At 32.1% G+C, this 22950-nt stretch overlaps 2 protein-coding genes across 6 annotated transcripts in view; one reads left to right on the forward strand and one right to left on the reverse strand.

The window, feature by feature from the left end:
- Positions 1 to 5420: 5420 nt before the first annotated feature.
- LOC143076033 (mitotic-spindle organizing protein 2B-like) lies at positions 5421 to 21988 on the reverse strand. Of its 3 annotated transcripts, none has more exons than XM_076251648.1 (3): positions 21970 to 21988; positions 8778 to 8922; positions 5421 to 5885 (listed from the first exon to the last, which is right to left on the reverse strand). In XM_076251648.1, exons 2-3 carry the CDS (start codon positions 8894 to 8896, stop codon positions 5645 to 5647), a joined length of 360 nt encoding a protein of 119 aa, XP_076107763.1. In that variant the 5' UTR covers positions 8897 to 8922; positions 21970 to 21988; the 3' UTR covers positions 5421 to 5644. The 3 variants fall into 3 exon arrangements, with proteins under 3 accessions (XP_076107763.1, XP_076107760.1, XP_076107761.1); XM_076251645.1 differs by lacking the exon at positions 21970 to 21988 and adding an exon at positions 11601 to 11763; XM_076251646.1 differs by lacking the exon at positions 21970 to 21988 and adding an exon at positions 11638 to 11759.
- Positions 11960 to 22950, forward strand: part of LOC143076031 (oxysterol-binding protein 1-like) — a 40514-nt gene continuing 29523 nt past the window's right edge. For 2 of the 3 annotated variants that reach the window (XM_076251642.1, XM_076251644.1), the window contains exons 1-3: positions 11961 to 12168; positions 18107 to 18312; positions 20723 to 20973. In XM_076251642.1, coding sequence (XP_076107757.1) covers positions 12044 to 12168; positions 18107 to 18312; positions 20723 to 20973 — 582 coding nt within the window. In that variant the 5' untranslated portion in view covers positions 11961 to 12043. Of the gene's footprint in view, positions 12169 to 18106; positions 18313 to 20722; positions 20974 to 22950 lie in introns of all 3 variants that reach the window. The other variant, XM_076251643.1, reaches the window with a different exon arrangement.

A 22950-nucleotide genomic window follows, 5' to 3' on the forward strand; every position in this document is an offset into this window, starting at 1 on the left:
CTATTGCTTATTGCATCATAGAAACAGCCCTTTCAAAACACAAGAGTGCACATGCTGAAATGTCTCGTCTTCTTTACCTACCATTGATTTTATACTTACCATTGATTTTATGCTGATAGTCCTTAATATAAAGCTTTACTTCAAGTATCACATAAAATTAACATGATCAAAGAAAATGAGGCCAAGGTCAAATAAACCAAACGAGAAATACATGCACACCTTACAATCGTTTTAAAATATACCAAATATAGTTGACCTATTGCTTATAGTTTCTATAAAAACATACATAACCATAAAAACTCAACATTAACTAATGAATTATAAGGTCAAATGAACCATGCCAGACAGACAGGTACACCTCACTATCAATCTATGCATTTAATACAGTTGAACTATAATTGCTTATAGTATCTAAGAAACAAACTTAACCATGAAAATTATCATTCATCAATGAACCGTGAAAATTAGGTCAAGGTCAGATGTAATAAACGTTCCGGCCAGATAAATATAAACACCTTACAATCCTTCCAAGCAAAACATACTAAAACGCAAAACTTAACACTGAGCAATGAATGGTGAAAATGAGGTCAAGGTCTAATAAAACCTGCGAGACTGATATGTACATAAAAAAATATTCCAATACACCAATTATATAGTTCACCTATTGTATATAATATTAGAAAACAAGAATGAATCCAAAGTACACGGATGCCCCACTCGCACTATCATTTTCTATGTTCAGTGTACCATGAATTCGGGGTCAAAAATCTATAATTTGGCATTTAAATTAGAAACATCATTTCAAAGAGACATGAGCATGTACTAAGTTTCAAGTTGGTTGGACTTCAACTTCATCAAAAACTACCTTGACTAAAAACTTTAACCTGAAGCGGGGCCGACGGACAAACGAAGGAACGAACACACAGTTCAGAAAACATATTAATGCAAAAATCGTAGGTGGGGCATAAAAAAGACCAAAACTTGAAAACTTTATCCTGATCCCTTTTACCATGGAAATGGGGTCAAGGTCAGATGACACCTGCCAGTTAGTTACGTACAACTTAGTCATTCCATAAACCAAAAATAGTTGACCTATTGCTTACAGGTTTTTATATGGACTTGACCACAAACACTTAACCTTGTTCACTAATCTATGAAATGAGGTCGAGGTCAAATGAAAACTTTCTGACGATCATGAGAAACTTGCAAGATACACACATACCAAATATAGTTACTCTATTACTCATAGAAAGAAAGAAATTAACATTACAAATAAACTGTTATATGTCTCGCCTATATGTTATTTTAATAACACATAATGAGTGTGTGGGGTTACATAATCTCCATGGAAATGAAATATGCAAATGCTAATACATTTGCATTCAAAATATTATTGACTTGTCTTTAGTTGTTCCCCATAAACTGGCATAATCACAAAGTAAAACATATAAACTAAGCAAAAGTTTAGACCATGACTGAGGGGGCGGAGCCAAATAATCTCCATGGTAATGTGATATGACAATGCTTATAAAACTGCATACAAAATATCATTGACCTACCACCATTGGTTCCCAATTACCTGATCTAATCATAAACTAATTCATGAAAACTAAGCAAAAGTTTCTCTAAGTCAATAGACCATGATGGCTGAGGGGACTTGGGGGGTCAAATCATATTTATTGAAATGAGATATAATAATGCTTTTACAACTGCATACAAAATATCATTGTACTACCACTAGTTGTTCTCCATAAAATACACCTAATCACAAACTAATACATGTAAACAAAGCAAAATTTCAAGGTCAATAGACCATGAATTGAGGGGGGAGGCAGGTCCAAAAAATATCCATGGTAAAATGGTAAAAATGTGCCAATGCTTATACAACTACATACCAAATATCATTTACCTACCACTAGTTGTTCACCATCAACTAGACTTAATCACAAACTAATACAATGGTGATGCCACTGCTGCCGACAATGCCAGAAACAGCATATGTGTTTTTCTTTTAGACACTGTCAAGTGGAGACAAAAATCACTACCCCAATATCGACAAACTACAAAAACAGATATGTACACTTTGCAATCATTCAAAACACCAACTATATTTTATCTTTTGCTTATAGTAATTGAAAACAGGACTTAACCATGAAAACATAACATTAATCAAGGAACAGGTCAAGGTTGGAACTCTGCCAACAGATGTGTTAACCTTACAAATCATTCCAAAAACTAAATATAGTTAACCAATCACTTGTATTTGAGAAACAGACTTGATCAATAAACAAAGCTTTGACCAATGGATCATAAAAATTTGATTAAGTCTAGGTCAGATGAACTCTGCCATACAGATTTATGCTGACTAAGCCATAAAAAAATCATATGAAGGGAGTTGGCTTCTCAGTTTCAAAATAATTAACTTTTCAAAACACTAGCATTTATTGATAGAGGATTAATAAAGGAATAAAAAGAGCAAAAAAAAAATATAGGTTACCGTGCGATTTTGACAGGAAAATATTCTCTCTTGACTTTTCATAGCTTTATCAATGACAAGTTTAAGTCCTCAAAAATCATTAAAAAATAATTAAAATTTTATAAGACTTTAACTGACAGCTTATCATTATACATGTAAAATAATTATAAAAAGAAAAATGGGGGTCACCGGTCAAAATTTGTTAAGACATTCAAATGGATAAAACCAGAAGATTCCAAAAAACTGACCAAAACTCCAAAACATGACAAGCGACCTTCCTTAATCAATAAGTAACTATGTGGAACTGGAAATATGCTTCTTTATTGTGTTTGTCAAGTCCAAAGTCCTATAGATATTTAGGAGCAGTTGAGCCTTAGAAGTACATGGACCAATGGACAGGGGGATTTTTATATACTATAAACACTTAACCTATGGAATGAAATGATAGGTATTGCATTGTGTATCAGCAACATTCGTCAACATTTACCAAGAATAAAACCGGGTTCAACCAATTTTTTTCTTAAAATGTCCTGTACCAAATCAGGAGTATGGCAGTTGTTATCTAATATTTCGTTTTTATGTATGTTGGATTGTCATTTGTTTTTTGTTGCACTTCAGTTTTTCTGTTTCTTTGTTTTCCTCTAATAGTTGATGTGTTTCCATTGGCTTTAGTTTGTAACCCAGTTTTTGTTTTCTCTCAATCGATTTATGACTTTTGAACAGAGTATACTTCTGTTACCTTTATTTAACGCATACATATGTCTGGCCTACAGGCAAAAAAATCAGAAAGAGTTTTTAAAAAAAGACAATCTGATGGACAGCAACAATGCTAATTAATTCAAAGTCGCTAGACCATGATCTAGAAGTGGTCGACAAAACTGAGCTGTAAAGACAGGTATGTTATTTAAAGAAAAATCATTGTCTATTGTAAGTTGTTCATATCAATCTTACTTAAGGTGGTATGGGTGTCTTCTTCCATCTTGGATTGTAAAAAACACAGAATCAAAGGTCCAGATTTTCCATCAAGTTAGCAAAATTTGATGCAGGAATGCAGATGTTTAATGTACATTTTCATTCAAAAGTACCAATTTATAAGAATATAACTTCTAAATATTGATATTTTCGCAAATAATAATTATTTTTGGTTGTTTTTATTTTATTTTTTTTAAATTGGCATTTTAAGGGGAGGTAACTCTAAAAAAGTGCATTTTCTGAAGGATTCTGTATGGAATTTTCCTATTTTGTATTTTAGCCGGAAAAAACGTACGGTGACCCTATATTTTCTTTTGATATTCTCAAAGCAGTCTGAAAGCTATCTTTTCCTGAAGTATTTCACAATTCTATCATTTTGTTTAGTTTCTAATCACAAAATGGTGTTTTTTCCTGTATAATCCATACAAAATGTGTCATTTTGTCCTGTCCTGTAGCTTGAGAAAATGCGCGGTGACCTATCATTTTTATTATATTTTTCAACATGTATCAATAGATACAACGTTTTGGCAAAGTATGAACAAATTCTATAATTTTTATTTTAGACTCCCATACCACCTTAAGCAGAAAACTTAGCATTAAAAATTGCAAAATAATTTCAAGTCACTGGACAATGTCCCAAAAAGGGCAGGCTCTCAAAATAGTTGCACAAGAGTGCACACACTGAAATGTCTCGCCTTCTTTACTAATCATTGTTTTTATGTTGATACTCCTAAATATAAAGCTTTATTACGACTGTCACATAAACTTAACATGAACCATGAAAATGAGGTCAAGGTCAGTTGAACCATATGCCAGGCAGACATGTACAGCTAACAATGGTTCCATACAACAAATATAGTTGACCTATTGCTTATAGTTTAAGAAAATAGACCAAAACACAAAAACTTAACACTGAGCAATGAACCGTGAAAACCAGGTCAAGGTCAAATAAAACCTGCACGACTGACATATAGATCATAAAATATTTCCATACACCAAATATAGTTGACCTATGACATATAGTATTAGATAAAAAGACCAAAACTCAAAAACTTAACTTTGACCACTGAACCATGAAAATGAGGTCAAGGTCAGATGACATCTACCCGCTAGACATGTACACCTTACAATCATTCCATACAACAAATATAGTAAACCTATTGCATAAAGTATGAGAAAAACAGACCAAAACACAAAAACTTAACTATAACCACTGAACCATGAAAATGAGGTCAAGGTCAGATGAAACCTGCCAGTTGGACATGTACACCTTACAGTCCTTCTATACACCGAATATACTAGACCTATTGCTTATAGTATCTGAGATATGGACTTGACCACCAAAACTTAACCTTGTTCACTGATCCATGAAATGAGGTCGAGGTCAAGTGAAAACTGTCTGAAGGGCATGAGGACCTTGCAAGGTACGCACATACTAAATATAGTTATCCTATTACTTACAGTAAGAGAGAATTTAACATTACAAAAAATCTGAACTTTTTTTTCAAGTGGTCACTGAACCATGAAAATGAGGTCAAGGACAATGGACATGTGACTGACGGAAACTTCGTAACATGAGGCATCTATATACAAAATATGAAGCATCCAGGTCTTCCACCTTCTAAAATATATACATTTGTAGCTTTTAAGTAGTGAGCTAACACCGCCGCCGCCGGATCACTATCCCTATGTCAAGCTTTCTGCAACAAAAGTTGCAGGCTCGACAAAAACTGGTATGTACTGATAGTAAAGCAACTCAAATATCAATGACCTATCACAAATAGTTCCTTTTAAACTATCTCAAGCAGAAAAATTGTTAGCAATTGTTGAAGCTGACCTCACTCTTCAAAAAATGTTTCTGCAAACTTTCCCATATTTACTTGTTTTTTTATATCTTTTTTAATCCATTTATCTTTCTTAGGAAATTAAATTGTAATGTAAGTATATAAAATGAACATTTTACACCTGTACCTTTTGCATCAATATGTTTATTATCACAGTAACTACAATGTATATACATGATATATATACTGAAATATATATCAATTTTTCACAACCAAGTGCATCAAAGACCATCAACTATCATTTTAACATGTATAAAATTTTCACACTAATTATTCATAGTTTCATACAAAAATGTTATTTACAAATTTCTAATTAATTGAAAATACAGGGTATCTAAATAATAAGTGTTCATCATCTCCTAAAGTCTGCTCTTTTTGATGATCCTGATAGTACTCTCCCTCTTGGTCCTGCTCTTTGTTCACGATTCCTGTCATATCGCGGATCACTGTCTATTGTTCTACTTTGTCCATTTTCTTTTCCACGTTCTCCAGCTGACAGAACTGGTTTCCTTCTCTGTTGTCCAAGCATAGACATTAACATTTGGAGCACAGCTGTAGGAGCAACATTCATTTTCAGCAAATCTAGAATTATTCTGAAAAATAAACCCTATTTTAATCTTAATTGGCTTTGAGAGAAAATTTGACAGTTTATCAAAATAAAGATATCATAAATAATGTCATTGATTGAATTGAAAAAAGGGTTAAGTTTTGAGTTATAAAATAACCCATTACTTTAACCATTGTAACATGTCAGGAACTTTGTTTGTATTTGCCTTTTGTTATGTGTACATTGTACATGTATATACATGTAAGAAGGGATTTTAATGTGAAAATTGTTTATTCTTGAACTTAACTTACAAGGCAATATACACTTGAAAAATTCTACACATGCTTGTCTGTTATTCAAGGCTGATACATGTATGCTAACATTTGATATTTTTTCTGTGTCATTGGGTTTCTGTCTCTGTGAAAAAAATTCCCTATGTTCATGTTAAAACTAGTTGTACATGTTGTTGTGCTAAGTACAATACCCCAATGTGTATTTAAATGTCAAAGGAAAAGAAGGACAGATCCAAAGAGTGTTCACAAGTTACAGCTAACCATTGTCAAGCTGCTGAAATAATATGAAGTCAGATGGGTGTAGAACTATCCCACATATTGTTTGCCAAAAGAAATAATTTAAAATAAAGATTATACATCAAAGGGGACAGACTGACTTCTAAACAACATGCACACTATATGTATGTATGACTATACATGTAGTGGTTTTTTTTTACTTGTCAAATTCAGAAGTTTAGTCATTCTGTTCAGTAATGCCTAAACAAAGTCTGACACAAATGTATGTTCAACAAACAGACAGTGACACAAGGTGAAAAATAAAACAATTTCACAGATGCTCCTGCCTATTAAACATGTTACATGTTTAAGGATTTAATATTCTCTACAAGGGGCACAATGGTTATGAAAACAAATGACCTTACATTGTGATTTTGGTCTCTTGTGGAGAGTTGTCTCATTGACAATCATACCACATCTTTTTTTTTATATTTAAATACATGTAACAACTAGCAACCACATGCTCCGCAGGATGCAGCTTTATACGACTGCAGAGGTCAAACCCTGAACAGTTGGGGCAAGTATGAACACAACATTTAAGCTTGATACAGCTCTGAATTTGGATTGTGATTAAATAGTTGACACAACATAGGTTTCTGACACAGAATGAATGTGGTCTAAGAACTTAAACTTAAAAACTTAAAAATTTTAAATTGGACATTTACCTATTCATGCTATTATGGCCCATAATCAAAAATCTAAGTTTATGTTTAGATTCAGCATATCAAAGAACCCCAAGAATTCAATTTTTGTTGAAATCAAGCTAAGTTTAATTTTGGACCCTTTGGACCTTACTGTAGACCAATTTGAAAACATTAAGAATCTGAATACACGGTTAGATATGGCATATCAAAGAACCCCAATAATTCATTTTTTGATGAAATCAAACAAAGTTTAATTTTCGACCCTTTTGGCCCCTAATTCGTGGGGACCAAAACTCCCAAAATCAATCCAAACCTTCCTTTTGTGGTCATAAACCTTGTGTTAAAATTTCATAGATTCCTATTAATTTATACTAAAGTTATTGTGCAAAAACCAAGAAAAACGCTTATTTGGGACCTGTTTTTGGCCCCTAATTCCTTAACTGTTGGGACTAAAACTCCCAAAATCAATCCCAACCTTCCTTTTATAGTCATAAACCTTGTGTTTAAATTTCATAGATTTTTATTTACTTTTACTAAAGTTAGAGTGCGAAAACCAAATGTCTTCAGGCGACAACGACAACGCCAACGTGATACCAATATATGACCAAAAAATTTTCAATTTTGCGGTTGTATAAAAATCTAAATACATGGTTAGATTCAGCATATTGAAGAACCCCAAGGATTCAATTTTTGTTTAAATCAAACAAAGTTTAATTTTGGACCCCGTTTTGGACCAACTTAAAAACTGGGCCCATGATCAAAAATCTAGGTACATGTTTAGATTCAGCATATATCAAAGAACCCCATGAATTCAAGTTTTGTTAAAATCAAACTAAGTTTAATTTTGGACCCTATGGAACTTAATTTAGACCAATTTGAAAACAGGACCAAAAATTAAGAATCTAATACACGGTTATATTTGGCATATCAAAGAACCCTTAATAGTTCATTTTCTGATGAAATCAAACAAAGTTTAATTTTCGACCCTTTTGGCCCCTAATTCCTAAACTGTTTGGACCAAAACTCCCAAAATCAATCCCAAGCTTCCTTTTGTGGTCATAAACCTTGTGTTAAAATTTCATAAATTTCTATTTACTTATATACTAAAGTTATTGTGCAAAAACCAAGAAAAACGCTTCTTTGGGACCTTTTTTTAGCCCCTTATTCCTAAACTGTTGGGACCAAAACTCCCAAAATCAATCCCAACCTTCCTTTTGTGGTCATAACCCTTATGTTAAATTTCATAGATTTCTATTTACTTATACTAAAGTTATTGTGCGAAAACCAAGAAAAATGCTTATTAAGGCCCTTTTTGGCCCCTTATTCCTAAACTGTTGGGACCAAAACTCCATTAATCAATCCCGACCTTCCTTTTATGGTCATAAACCTTGTGTTTAAATTTCATAGATTTCTTTTTACTTATACTAAAGTTATAGTGCGAATACCAAATGTATTCGGATGACGACGACGCCAACGTCATACCAATATACGACCAAAAAATTTTCAATTTTTGCGGTCGTATAAAAATAAATAATCTGTGACAAAACTTCCAAATTGCTACTTAAATAAGTGATTTAAAAATCACTTATTTCAATAAGTCCCCCAACTGTTGGCATCTGAATCTGATCTAAGGATATACAATGTATAATGTACATACCAGGGAATGAAACAACTCATATTTATGGTCTAGACACCTACCCATCGCAGACGAGACCTAAAACTTACTTGAAAACACTTGGATCAAGTGTGATGCCTGCTAGCTGTGAGAGTTCATACAACTCTGCTTCATCCAAAGTAAGAACATTTTTACTCAATAATGTGTATTTGAGCGTTTGTTGTGACATTTTAAGATCAAGTCATCAGTTAACACCTGCAATAAATACAAAAGGCCATAAATGAAATATTTAAATACAATTTTGTAAACAGGTATTCCATGTATTCATGGTATTTGTACAAAATAAAATATACATAATTCAATACATGTATTTAACTTTAATATTACATGTATAATAAAGGTATATGGTTGTAAACAGTCAAGGAGATGAATTAGAGGCAATATCTTTGATGGAGTTCTCCCAATTTTGCTCCTTATCCATTCAATCAGGGGTACTACTTGTACTGTTAGTAATTTTTATTTACTTGAAGAAATAATATTAATATACTTATATAAGTAAATTTGTAGGATACTTATACAAGTGATTTTTGTTTACTTGCATAGGTAAAGAAAAATGGCTTTGTTATGATCCTTAGACATTCAGATTTTTTAACTTCTATAAGTGAAAAAATCATGCTATCTTCTTTTCCTCAATTCTTAGTATTTCTTTGCTCTAATAAAATTTTAGATTATCTGCCCTTTGCAGATGTCTTTTCTTATCATTAAAGTGTAATTTCATGGACACTGAAAATCAAATTGGTCTGTTATCTTCCGAGCAATTTTTGACGGCCTTGCACAAATACTTAAGTTTCTTTACGCAATAAGTTTCTTTGTTGAATTAATGAGATGAAACATTGAAATCTAACCAAAAATTGTGCGCTAACCTGGGGAAAATCATTAAAGGAAAGTTTTAACATCTCAAAACTTGAGAGTTTTTGTGGAATTGTAAAAATAATATACAAGTGAATTTTAAGAAAATTAAAGGGAGATTATTCAAACATTATAACTAACTTGTCTAATAAAATTGAGAATGGAAATGGGGAATGTGTCAAAGAGACAACAACCCGCCCAAATAAAAAACAACAGCAGAGGGTCACCAACAGGTCTTCAATGTAGCGAGAAATTCCCGCACCCGGAGGCGTCCTTCAGCTGGCCCCTAAACAAATATATACTAGTCCAGTGATAATGAACGCCATACTAATTTCCAAATTGTACACAAGAAACTAAAATTAAAATAATACAAGACTAACAAAGGCCAGAGGCTCCTGACTTGGGACAGGCGCAAAAATGCGGCGGGGTTAAACATGTTTGTGAGATCTCAACCCTCCCCCTATACCTCTAACCAATGTAGTAAAGTAAACGCATAACAATACGCACATTAAAATTCAGTTCAAGAGAAATCCGAGTCTGATGTCAGAAGATGTAACCAAAGAAAATAAACAAAATGACAATAATACATAAATAACAACAGACTACTAGCAGTTACCTGACATGCCAGCTCCAGACTTCAACTAAACTGACTGAAAGATTATGATTTTTGTCTAAGTATATATTTTTTTACTTCTACAAGTGAATAAAGATTACTTGCAGAAGTACATAAAGTACCCCTGACTGCCATTTCTACATGTTCTGATATGGTTTAAAATTTCAGTGTTTTATGAATAGGGACAAATCTTTTGTACATTTGTAGATTACATACAGATATGACAAAAGAGTATATGTGAGAAGTCTTGATTTGATTAATGCGAAGATTAAAATAGAATGTTATGATAAGATCACTTTTTCATAACCTTTTTTGAATTTGAAAATGAAAAAAGTACATGTATTAAAAGTCTTTCAAGTATTAAAGTTTGCTCCGATGTTGTAAAAGACAATAGTGATATAGCTATAGTCTGTCACATATTGCACACTTCCAGTTTGATATTAAACAGTTGTTAATGTATCATTGCATACAAATATTTTATATAAAAAAAAATATCTATCTCAACTGCATGCAATTTATACTGCAAGACAACATCTATAGTCTGATAGGGTCATCACAGACAGTTAAATAAATATTTAATTATATTCAATAAATATTTAACATGTTTAACAGTCGGAGCTCAGACATAAACAAGTCGATTTTTGTTTTTGACTTAAAGAAGTCAAAACATGTATTTATTATAAAAATGTGTTTTCAATTTTAGACTTATCTAAGTCAGAAAATGACAGACTTGTTAAGGTCTATTTATGTTGATGAAAACACTAAATCTTACTTGGTGGCCAAAGTACACCACCTATGACAGCAAAAACCTGTCTGAGAGTTCACAAGGACTTGAGCCATCTATATTTAATTATTTAATTTAATTTCCTTACTAAACACAGATGTTTTACCTCATTAAGTGTGGTTCCAAGCTTTTTAAGTGGTTGCATTGTAAGGTTAATTAACATTATCTCCAATTTTTTAGACTCTCATTCATATTTTTCTTTAGAAGACAAAGTATTGTCTTTCAATGTTGTCATTATTTGATTTAGATGCATGACCTTTTTATAAATATGCGTGTGTGGGTCTTGAAGTTAACCAATTTTGATAACTTATGGACTTGTAGGATTTACAGTAATATTTATGCAGGTGTTGCGTCTACTCCTCTCACATGTCTCAGAGCAAATGAATTCTTAATTATACATGTACATATAAAGGTGGTGATTGTTACTTTTTTATTTTGTAAATAAAGTTTCTGACATTCACAATTTTTTTTTATACCTCAGATATTCACATTAATCATTTAGACACAGGTACTTGTTTCTATCCATTGGAAGACCCACTATAACAATTACTTTTTAGGTTTTTTTTTTAATTGCTTGTCTTTCACAATGTTAAAATAAAAACAAAAAATCCTTCTTCTCACACGTACAAGTAAAATCTGCCTCATATAGCACTTTAGTCTTTACTTTTAAAATAGCCTTTAAATCACCAGACTCAATAATTGGTGTTGATCTGACTGCATATATATATTGCAGCAAGCCGGTTAGATGGTTAGTGTTAGGATAAGTTCATAACTCTATTTCAACCGGAAGTAGATATTTTGTCAACAAATGTATGAATATTCTTTACTACGTAAAAATAATCCCCTAAATATATAGACTTTATGAAGTGATACCATGATGTGTTTATTCACATTGAAGTTAAATAAAGTTATTTTACTATCAAAATGATTTTTTAATTTCATTGAATATCAAAAACTTAAAATATTTCAACAGCGGAAGTCGTATGCATAAATGATATTCAGCGATGACGTTGGTCACAGTCATCAGACCATTTTTCATTTGACTTGTATTTGCTGTATTTTAATAAGTCATGGCCGAAACCAGGCCTCAACACCAAGCCCAATATAGAGGCTGGCTGTACAAATGGACAAACTATCTTCGTGGTTATCAAAAACGATGGTTTGTTCTTCAAAATGGACTCCTGTCCTACTACAGGTTGGTTTCCTGATAATTTTGACTGAACCATAGCCTAGGCAAAATATTGCAAATTATCATTAAAGATAGGCTAATCTGAATGGGACATTTACCATAACATGAGCAAAAATAAGCAACAGGCTAATTAAAATACATCTATGATCCTCATTATCATGCGATATGATTATTACAGCCTGTTGACACAAATTGTCTCAAATTATGTGAAGATTTTCTCCTTGGTGGGTTTTGCTCAACATATTTTCCTCTCTGTACATTACTTTAAAACAATAAACGTGATTTTGCATGGCGACGTTTTCATACATTTTTCTTCTCCAGTGAAATCTTCACCTGTTGATATAAATTGTGAACGTTTAGCATATATTAGAATATATTCACCTATTTTGTAAAACATGTATAATATCAGGGGTGGGTCCAGGTAAGGGCATAATGGGCGTACCCCCCCCCCCCTTTAAAAAAAAAAGTAATGAAAAAAAAATAGCAGCATCTGCTATCATGGCTATGGAATATGGCAATTTATCATATATTCATTAAATAAACACATAATCTGATTTTTTTTTATATTCATTCGGAATCTAAGAGACATTTAACTTGATTATGATATTAAAAAAATTGACGATTACGCCATGAGAAATCAGCATAAAATGGTTCTAACCATTCATTGAAAATGAGAGTCTGGTAGTGCATGTGTTCATTTAAGGTTTTGCGTAAATGTACATTTAACTTTTTTTAAAATTGTTATTTGGATAGAGTTGTCTCATTGGCACTCACACCACATCTTCCTATATCTATTTATACAAGTAACATGTATATTTGGTATAGCATTCTTACTTCCCAATCTGGACAGCCTTTGGTAGTATCATATTGTTTCAATATCCTTCAGTGAGTAACTGAGTGACATCATCGGACCTTCATTTTGCAATCAAGTTCAAGCACCATATTTATCCATGTATCACATACCACCTATTTGAACTAGACACTAGACAGACTCGGTGATATTATTGCTTTAATTTTTTAGTAATGTTGTACAATATGGCAGGGCTTTCCCTTGAAATTGAAGTAGAAGGCTCAATTATAATTATAGGCGGCTGTAACATGCGTTCGGCAAAGCCGGACGGCCACCAAGCTGTAAGCTTTGTGCCTTACGGCAGGGGGTCTGGGGGCCACTCAAGGCCCCCAGAAGCTCTGGCATAAATAGAGCTAAATCCTGCATTCTCGCAATCTCCTGGCACCTTATTTCATCTTTCAAATGACCATTTTTATACGACCGCAAATTTTGAAAAAATTTTCGTCGTATATTGCTATCACGTTGGCGTCTGCGTCGTCGTCGTCGTCGTCGTCGTCGTCGTCGTCCGGCGTCCGAATACTTTTAGTTTTCGCACTCTAACTTGAGTAAAAGTGAATAGAAATCTATGAAATTTTAACACAAGGTTTATGACCATAAAAGGAAGGTTGGTATTGATTTTGGGAGTTTTGGTCCCAACATTTTAGGAATAAGGGGCCAAAAAGGGCCCAAATAAGCATTTTCTTGGTTTTCGCACCATAACTTTAGTTTAAGTTAATAGAAATCTATGAAATTTTGACGCAAGGTTTATGACCACAAAAGAAAGATTAGGATTGATTTTGGGAGTTTTGGTTTCAATAGTTTAGGAATAAGGGGCCAATAAAGGGCCCAAATAAGCATTTTTCTTGGTTTTTGCACAATAACCTTAGGTTAAGTAAATGGAAATCTATGAAATTTAAACACAATGTTTATGACCACAAAAGGAAGGTTGGTATTTATTTTGGGAGTTTAGGACCCAACAGATTAGGAATTAGGGGCCAAAAAGGGACCCAAATAAGCATTTTTCTTGGTTTTCGCACTATAATGTTAGTATAAGTAAATACAAATCTATGAAATTTAAACACAAGGCTTATGACCATAAAAGGAAGGTTGGTATTGATTTTGGGAGTTTTGGTCCCAACAGTTTAGGAAAAAGGGGCCCAAAGGGTCCAAAATTAAACTTTGTTTGATTTCATCAAAATTGAATAATTGGGGTTCTTTGATATGCCGAATCTAACTGTATATGTAGATTCTCAACTTTTGGTCCCGTTTTCAAATTGGTCTACATTAAGGTCCAAAGGGTCCAAAATTAAACTTAGTTTGATTTTGACAAAAAATGAATCGGTTGGGTTCTTTGATATGTTGAATCTAAAAATGTACTTAGATTCTTGATTATTGAAGTTTTTTTGGTCCAGTTTTCAAATTGGTCTACATTAAGGTCCAAAGGGTCCAAAATTAAACTTTGTTTGATTTCATCAAAAATTGAATCCTTGGGGTTCTTTGATATGCCAAATCTAACTGTGTATGTAGATTCTTCATTTTTGGTCCTGTTTTCAAATTTCAAATTCTACATTAAAGTCCAAAGGGTCCAAAATTAAACTAAGTTTGATTTTAACAAAAATTGAATTCTTGGGCCTCTTTGATATGCTGAATCTAAACATGTACTTAGATTTTTGATTATGGGCCCAGTTTTCAAGTTGGTCCAAATCAGGATCTAAAATTATTATATTAAGTATTGTGCAATAGCAAGTCTTTTCAATTGCACAGTATTGTGCAATGGCAAGAAATATCTAATTGCACAATATTGTGAAATAGCAAATTTTTTTTTAATTAGAGTTATCTTTCTTTGTCCAGAATAGTAAGCAAGAAATATCCTATTTGTGCAATAGCAAGAATTTTTTTTAATTGGAGTTATCTTTCTTTGTCCAGAATCAACTTAAATCTTTGTTATATACAATATACAATGTATATACACTTTTTACTACCAACTGATAAATTTAAATAATCTTTACCATTCAGTGATAACAAGCAGTTTTTTTACATCTTAATATTTTATGATGTATTTAAATGAGTAGTTATTGTTGCAAACTCCATTAGAAATTTGAATTGATATCAGTTTTGAAAAAGGGAAACGGGGATGTGAAAAAAAAGGGGGGGGGTTAAATTTTTCTCATTTCAGATTTCATAAATAAAAAGAAAATTTCTTCAAACATTTTTTTGAGAGGATTAATATTCAACAGCATAGTGATTTGCTCAAAGGCAAAAAAAACCTTTTAAGTTCATTAGACCACATTCATTCTGTGTCAGAAACCTATGCTGTGTCAACTATTTAATTTTAGATTTAAAAAGTTTGAAGAAGAAATCTTTAATTGATTTGTAAAATCTTGGCATTTTTTTTGTGTAAAAAAAAACCATGTAATGTCAAAAATTTGATCACAATCCAAATTCAGAGCTGTATCATGCTTGAATGTTTTGTCCATACTTGCCCCAACTGTTCAGGGTTCGACCTCTGCGGTCGTATAAAGCTGCGCCCTGCGGAGCACCTGGTTTATGTATGAAATTAAAGAAAGAAAAAAAAAATCTCGAAGAAATTTCTTTTTTTTTGTGTTATAGTTTTTTTTATTACCTTATGTTTAAAATTCATTTACTTTTGAAGGAGTTTTATTTATATAATAATCCAGTTTGTTAGAAATCTTGATCGATTTATTTTGCATAACTACGTGCATTTGTAAACAAATGACCCCCTTTTCTCTCTAAAAACTGTTACGTGTATTTAAATCATACAATTATTTCTCAAGCATTGACAGAAAATTGATATATCCTCTGATTTTCTCTTCTTTTGTAAACTGTTCAATAAGTCGGATACATAAATCATTTGGAAATGTTATTTATTTGAGGTCGAGTCGACAATATTCTACTTTCGTTTTTGACCTTGATTCTCTGAACACCACGTGTGGGCTTTGAAAAATTAACTTCAAAAGATACTGTTTTCCAGATTCTGAACAATATGATCTGCTACACTTTCTTTACTTTGACTGACATTATTCCATAAGATTGTCATCCTATCTGATTGTCTTCACGTTTTAAAAGCCAAAAAAAGCCAACGAGTTAATGACCAATCGGAACGTCTCTATTGTTATCGTTCAATGATATTTAGCCCAAGGTAAACACTGGCTTTTCATCCCTTGTTTATCGCAACCGCGACTTTGCAACAATATGTCTCTCGGCTGGCTGTAAACATTTGAAAAAGATATTTTTTTCTTTTTGAATTTATATTTTTGTCAGTGAAGTAGCCGGCACTTGAAGCCACCGCAAAACGGCGGATTTCCACCGGCTACCGGCTTCAATGGAAAGCCCTGTATGGTCAAATTTCCATATTCAATCATGTATTCCACATTAAAGCCTACAATATTTAGAATGAACAAAGTTTATACTTCAGTCAAGTTCTGTGTGTGTTTGTTTTGTATCATTTGTCGTTCAAAGAAACCAGAACCTAATCTAATAAAGTGCGATATTTATTAGTCTGGCTTCTTCATAACTTGATGCTAAATTGTTAAACCCAGGAGCTTCTGAGTTTCCTCATGACCCTCTACCAAGGCAACTGTAATTACGCCTCCAGTTCATAAAATCCTGTGGTTTAGGACTATTGAAATGTTTAGTACTGCCATATACCGTAAGATTTGGAATTTCACGTTATTGGTCTTCTGCTGTTAAGATCCATCCAATCATTTTAATATACCATAGACAATTAATGGAGATAATTTCGGCATAAAAAAATGTCAAACCCTGAAACTTTTAACTACATTGTATGAAATATACATGCTCCAAGTCAGGAACCATTACATAATAGTGCATTTCATATTTATTTTATGTTTTATGGCAAAAATAAGTCCAATTTTTTTTTATTCACCGCCTCCCCCCCCCCCTTCCCCCCTCTAGAGGCACCCCTGAATGTCATATAATTTAAATACAAATTGTTTAGTCTCAAAGAAAACGTTTAAGAATTTCTCAGCTGTTTATATTGAATAGGTGCAATTTGGGTACTGAGACTATGGTGATGTTAATTTTTCAGTCTTGAAACTTTTGTGATATCCAGTTATGGCAATATTTATAAATTTTAAGTATTTTAGATTCCCATATAGCTTCAATGTATAATCAAGATTCTTCTTCTTCTTCTTGTCTCCGTTTGCGCCTCCTTTATTACATGTAGGAGGAGCACCACCTGGCATGAGTTATGGCATATAAAGGAGGACATTTAGAGTCTGTCTCGGTACAGATCAATGTGAGCATTTGCCTACCCAATTCCCCAGCCAGGCCATGACAGGTTTTATTACCAGAAAGATACTGACTTAATGTGTTTTTAAGATCACTGTCATTTTATATATTTGCTTAATTTGCACTAAACCAACTTGTACCCAATTTGAGTCTAAAAGAAAGACTTGGGTATCATGCTGTTTAGCTTGGCATCAACATTTTGTTGAAGTTTGTAATTGGGTCATGTAGGTCTATTTTAAGAGGTAATACTTTTAGTTGTGATGGTTAATCAATCACATTTGGTATAAAGTTGTTCAAGCATTTACACATCTCATTTCAACATGTTCAATGGTGATTATTCAATGTTATTTGGTCCCTTCTCTCCAGCCAGGACCAAAAAATGTTTCATTCTTAGAATTTTTTCGACCTACATGTACAAATGAACAACGTATTGTCAATGTAACTGGTCTATCATACATTCTTTCAGCTTAATCAACATGTAAATTCTGTTTGTGGTTTAAGTTAAATAGACGTCTTTACCATGATTATTTTTTTATTCCAGTTCCAGTATTGTATACTTTATATCAATTTACCAGTAGTTACCCTTGGATTTTCAATTGTTAAGGAACACATTGACTCCCCTTTCTCATCTTATTAACAATTATTTGACAAAATTATGACGATGAATGAGGAGTGGAGCTCCTAATACTGATATATGGAGTGTGTGTCTAAGAGATATCAAACTGTTCAAAGAGCAGAAAACAGCCAAAACTGTACATACTTAAAACTTGATATGGTCAACTTATAATTCCAATTTTGATTTTATAGAACTAAATCTAATACATGTAATATTTATTTTTTCAGAAACCAAGCGGAGATGGCTCATACCTGCAGGGGAACTATAAACCTTGCCAATGCCTTTATACACACAGAAGATTCCAATACAATCGTGATATCAAATAGCGGATCCTCTACATACTACCTGAAAGCAACATCTGAGGTAGAGCGACAGAAATGGGTGACTGCATTAGAGTTGGCTAAAGCTGAAGCTGTCAAAATGCAAGATACTGGTAAGGACTTGAAACCTCACACTTTACCTTGGTCCTAGGTCAAAAGCTTTTAATATTGTCATAAGCAGTAGTCTTGTTGAAAAAGAAATTTACTCTTCTCTTAAAGACTTAATAGTGTAAATAGATGAAATAATCTGGCTTACAGTGTAACCTCTTATTCTATATGTACCCCTATGAAAATAGGGATACATATAGAATAAAATTTGAATCATTCAGGTAGCTGTGCTAGGGGTACATATAGAATAAGAGGTCACACTGTAAGCCAGATTATTTCATCTATTTACACTATTAAGAGAAGAGTAAATTTCTTTTTTAACAAGACTACTGCTTATTAGGGTAGCTACAAATGTATGTATTACGTCATGTACATTGATATTGTTGTCATGGTTATAGTGGAACTTTTATTTAAAGAAATTGAAATAAAGGAAATATTAGTTCTCTATTAATGTCCATGGTTACTTGTCAATGAAATGATTAAAGCTTTAACTTAAAAAAAAATTTAAAACTTTTATTTCCTGTACTTAAATTTTCACATAAAATTTCCACTTTTACGGTTTTTAACAACAATTATTGAATTATTTTCTGGAAGAAGGACTTGTAATGTTAGGGATTTAGGATAGTCATTAATGCTCTAAGAGGTAAAAATCAATAATGATAGTATGAAACAATCTACAATTACTGTTCAGTCTGTTGATATTACATAATGAAATGGTGCACCTGCATCATGTGCATTGTAGATCAATTACATATAATTTAAACTTTAAAACAGCTTTATTTTTCCTTTTTTTATGTTTTTACTTGTGAGGTTAATCTGGTACATGTATACTCAGCAAAATAGTTTATAAACACTTCTTTCATGTGTAGATATATCTGCATTGAAATCTTTAAAAACTTTCTACTCAGCCTGAAAAAAAAATGGAGGGGGGGGGGGGGGGGGGGGGGTAAGGGTTGACAATGTACATTGTACATGTATTATGTATATACTATACACCCATGAGGAAGACCACATTTCACACAAAAAAAAACTTAGGATTTAGAATTGAGCCTTAGTCTTGAACAATTCAGTAAAAAAGAAATTAGTCAAAAGATTTTTTTGGAAAATCAGTAGATGTGGTATGATTGCCAATGAGTCAACTCTTCACAAGAGCCCAATAACACAGTAATGAACAACTATACTAAGGTCAGTGTACAGCCTTCAACAATGAGTCAGCTATATAAGGTCTCTAATTGACAAATGTAAAACAATTCAAATGAGAAAATTAAGTTAAACAATTCAAATGAGAAAATTAAGTTAAACAATTCAAATGAGAAATTAAGTTAAACAATTCAAATGAGAAATTAAGTACACAAAGCAACTAGAAATGTTTTTGAAATTATCTGAAAAGGGAATTTTCATTTATGAAATGACAGAATGAATTTCTTTATAAAAAAAGCAAATTTAATTAGGATAAGATATTTCTTTTATTAAACTATTAAAAATATTATCAATATATAAGTTTCACAAACTAAAATCACTAAATTAACAGAATTCTTAGAATATGAACATGATTAAAGCGGTGATATGATTCTGTTATTTGATATAATTATGTCAACATATATATTTGACAGGAAACTAGTCAATTTATATATATTTACAAGGAAGCTAGCTCCTCTACATTAATTATGTTAATTAACTGGTTGTTACGATATATTCACTACATTTTGGATGATTATTTTTAATGTGAGCAGGAAGTTTTGTATCCTGTTTTTATAATTTCAATTGATATTTGATATATTCAGAATTTCATTTGATATTTTCATACTTGGATTTGATATTTAATATTTTCCTTTTTTTGTTTGATAAGGATATCTTATATTTCCATTATTTCATTTGATATCTTATATTTTCATACCTAGAAATATCTGAAATTATGTTGCTGTGTGATAAACACACACCTGGTCAGGTGTAATTGTGTTCGGTTATAAATGTCTTATATTAACAAGCAAAAAAATAAAATGCTTATCATTGAAAATAAAATCAATACATTTACAATGTAAAATGGTTTATTTTAATGTTTTAAAGTCTAGGCTGAATCTTCGATCTTGTTCATAAAGGTTTCAATCAGGGGAAGAAAAGGTGGGGTCTCGGGAATAGGGTAGGTATAGTGTGCATGCATTGAGGAAACAACTTCTTTTCTGACAGTTCTGATATTCATCAAAATTTATATATGTATTGTTCAGGCTGTGTTCTGTGTTTATAGTTCTTTTGATACTTGCCCATAGATTTTAAAAGACTAAAGGAATTTTACGGTTGAAAAATAATAGTGAAACTTTTTTTGCATCATAAATTTTTTTTTCCTGAATTAAAACTTTTGCTGTGACAATATTCAAGATTTGACAGAGAGCTGACCTTTGCCCTTTTGTTTTGTAGAGAGTGATGAGGAAGACCAGCCACAACCAGATAAAAACGAACTCCAGAACACGGTAAAACTTCTGGGGTCGAAACTCGAGGACATGACAACGTGTAATGATCTGATAGCCAAACATGGTAGTGCCCTACAGAGGGCGCTGTCAGAACTGGAAAGCATGGAGATTTTAACTAACACAGAACATGGGAGTAAAGCTAAAGTCATCAATGAGAGAGCTACGATGTTTAGAATTACATCAAATGCCATGATAAATGTATGTAATAAAGTCATCAATATTTTTTCTTCTTTAGACAGATATCTCGGTATAATAAATGTTTAACATCCATAGAACTAAATCATTCTAAGTCTTATAAAAGTTGGGTATACATTAAATAGACAGTCAGAGCTCAGACATAAACAAGTCGATTTTTGTTTTTGACTTAAAGAAGTCAAAACATGTATTTATCATAAAAATGTGTTTTCAATTTTAGACTTATCTAAGTCATAAAATGACAGACTTGTTTAGGTCTATTTATGTTGATGAAAAAACTAAATTTCAATTGGTGGCCAAACTACACAACCTATGACAGCAAAAACCTGTCTGAGTGTTCACAAGGACTTGAGCTATCTATATGTAATTGTCTAATTGAACATCCTTACTAAACACAGATGTTTTTCCTCATTAAGTGTTGTTCCAGGTGGTTGCATTGTAAGGTTAATTAACATTATCTCCGATTTTTTAGACTCTCATTCATATTTTTCTTTAGAAGACAAAGCATTGTCTTTCAATGTTGTCATTATTTGATTTAGATGCATGACCTCCTTATAAATATGCGTGGGTCTTGAAGTTAACCAATTTTGATCACTTATCGACTTGTAGGAGTCGATATTTGCAACTTTTTGATTCTAGTCAATTATTTCTTGCTTAACAATATTTGACTTATTAAAGTCATATTTTGTCTTGCATTAAAGGGAGACTTATCCTAAAACTTACAAATTTAGACCTACGAGTCAAAAGCAGATTCAGACTTATTTATGTCTGAGCTCTGACTGATAGAAGCATTCAAAGATCTGCTCTCAACACTTACTTCTTAAATAATGAAAAACAAAGATATTACTAATGCAATTACAAAATAGTTCTGACTTTGGAAAGGCAATTAGATATATAAACTAGTTGCATTTTGTAATCACAAAAAATGCAGCTCTCCACAGTTTAGATTCTTTTTAAAAAAGTCAATACTATTTACTTCCATTATCCAGTTACAATTACCTTAACAACCCAGGGGAGACTATTTAGGTTCCCTGTGTTACAGTCTTTCTCCTGTCCAGGTAAAACAGTAGAGATAAATGTCATTTTCAGCGATAAAATTACATATTGTAGCTTCCCTACTCAAGTACACAAGTTATACACAAAAGTCAAACACACCTAACATAATACATTCAATCAATATTACACCTAATGTATAAAAAGTAAGACCTGTCTACACCATGGTAAGTTATAAATCAGTTTATGTAAATTACTGATACACAATGTAAATAGATTGGTACACATAATCACTAAATTCTTTATCAATGAACATGTTGAATGCATGCATATATATATGTTAGCTTCAAGTACACACTTGACCTTGATATTACATATCTTATCTACTAAGTGTATAACATCATTATTGATATCTGTTTCTTTATTTTGTAGACCGTGAACACTCAAAATTGTCAACTTATTCTATTTTTGTTTCAAGTGATGTTTTCAAATTTCATTAGATTTTGAACTTTGTTTTTATCTTGATCTATATATGGACTATAAACAGGATGTTTAGCTTTGGCTTTTAAATTTGAAGTATGCTCTATTTATTTTCACTGAATATTTAGATTTTATATTTCATTTAGATCTGCACTGAATATTTAGATTTTACTTTCTAATTTTAGTTCTGAACTTAATATTAAGATTGTACATTCTTATTTTAGTTCTGCACTGAATATCATGAATATTCAGATTTTACATTTTTATGAGTTCTGCACTGAATATTTAAATTTGTTGTTTTCTATTTTAGGCTTGCACTGAATATTTCTACCTTCTAATTTAAGTTCTGAACTTAATACAGTGTTCTCCCCAGGATTTTTGGATAGCACCAGGGTAACGCGTGACGAAATGAATTTTACAGTATTTTGTGTCGCTTTGCGTCGCTTATTTTTTTTCTTGTTACTTTTTGTCATTACCTGTTTGCCTTTGTTTTGTTTACTGTGGAAC

The sequence above is a fragment of the Mytilus galloprovincialis genome, chromosome 5 (genome assembly GCF_965363235.1).
Source record: "Mytilus galloprovincialis chromosome 5, xbMytGall1.hap1.1, whole genome shotgun sequence".
Taxonomy (NCBI): domain Eukaryota; kingdom Metazoa; phylum Mollusca; class Bivalvia; order Mytilida; family Mytilidae; genus Mytilus; species Mytilus galloprovincialis.

Coding starts and splice junctions, on each gene's coding strand:
- LOC143076033 (XM_076251648.1), bottom strand. CDS start 8,896: ATGTCACAACAAACGCTCAAATACACATTATTGAGTAAAAATGTTCTT. Junction 5,886..8,777: donor CTTGATCCAAGTGTTTTCAA/GTAAGTTTTAGG, acceptor TTTATTTTTCAG/AATAATTCTAGATTTGCTGA.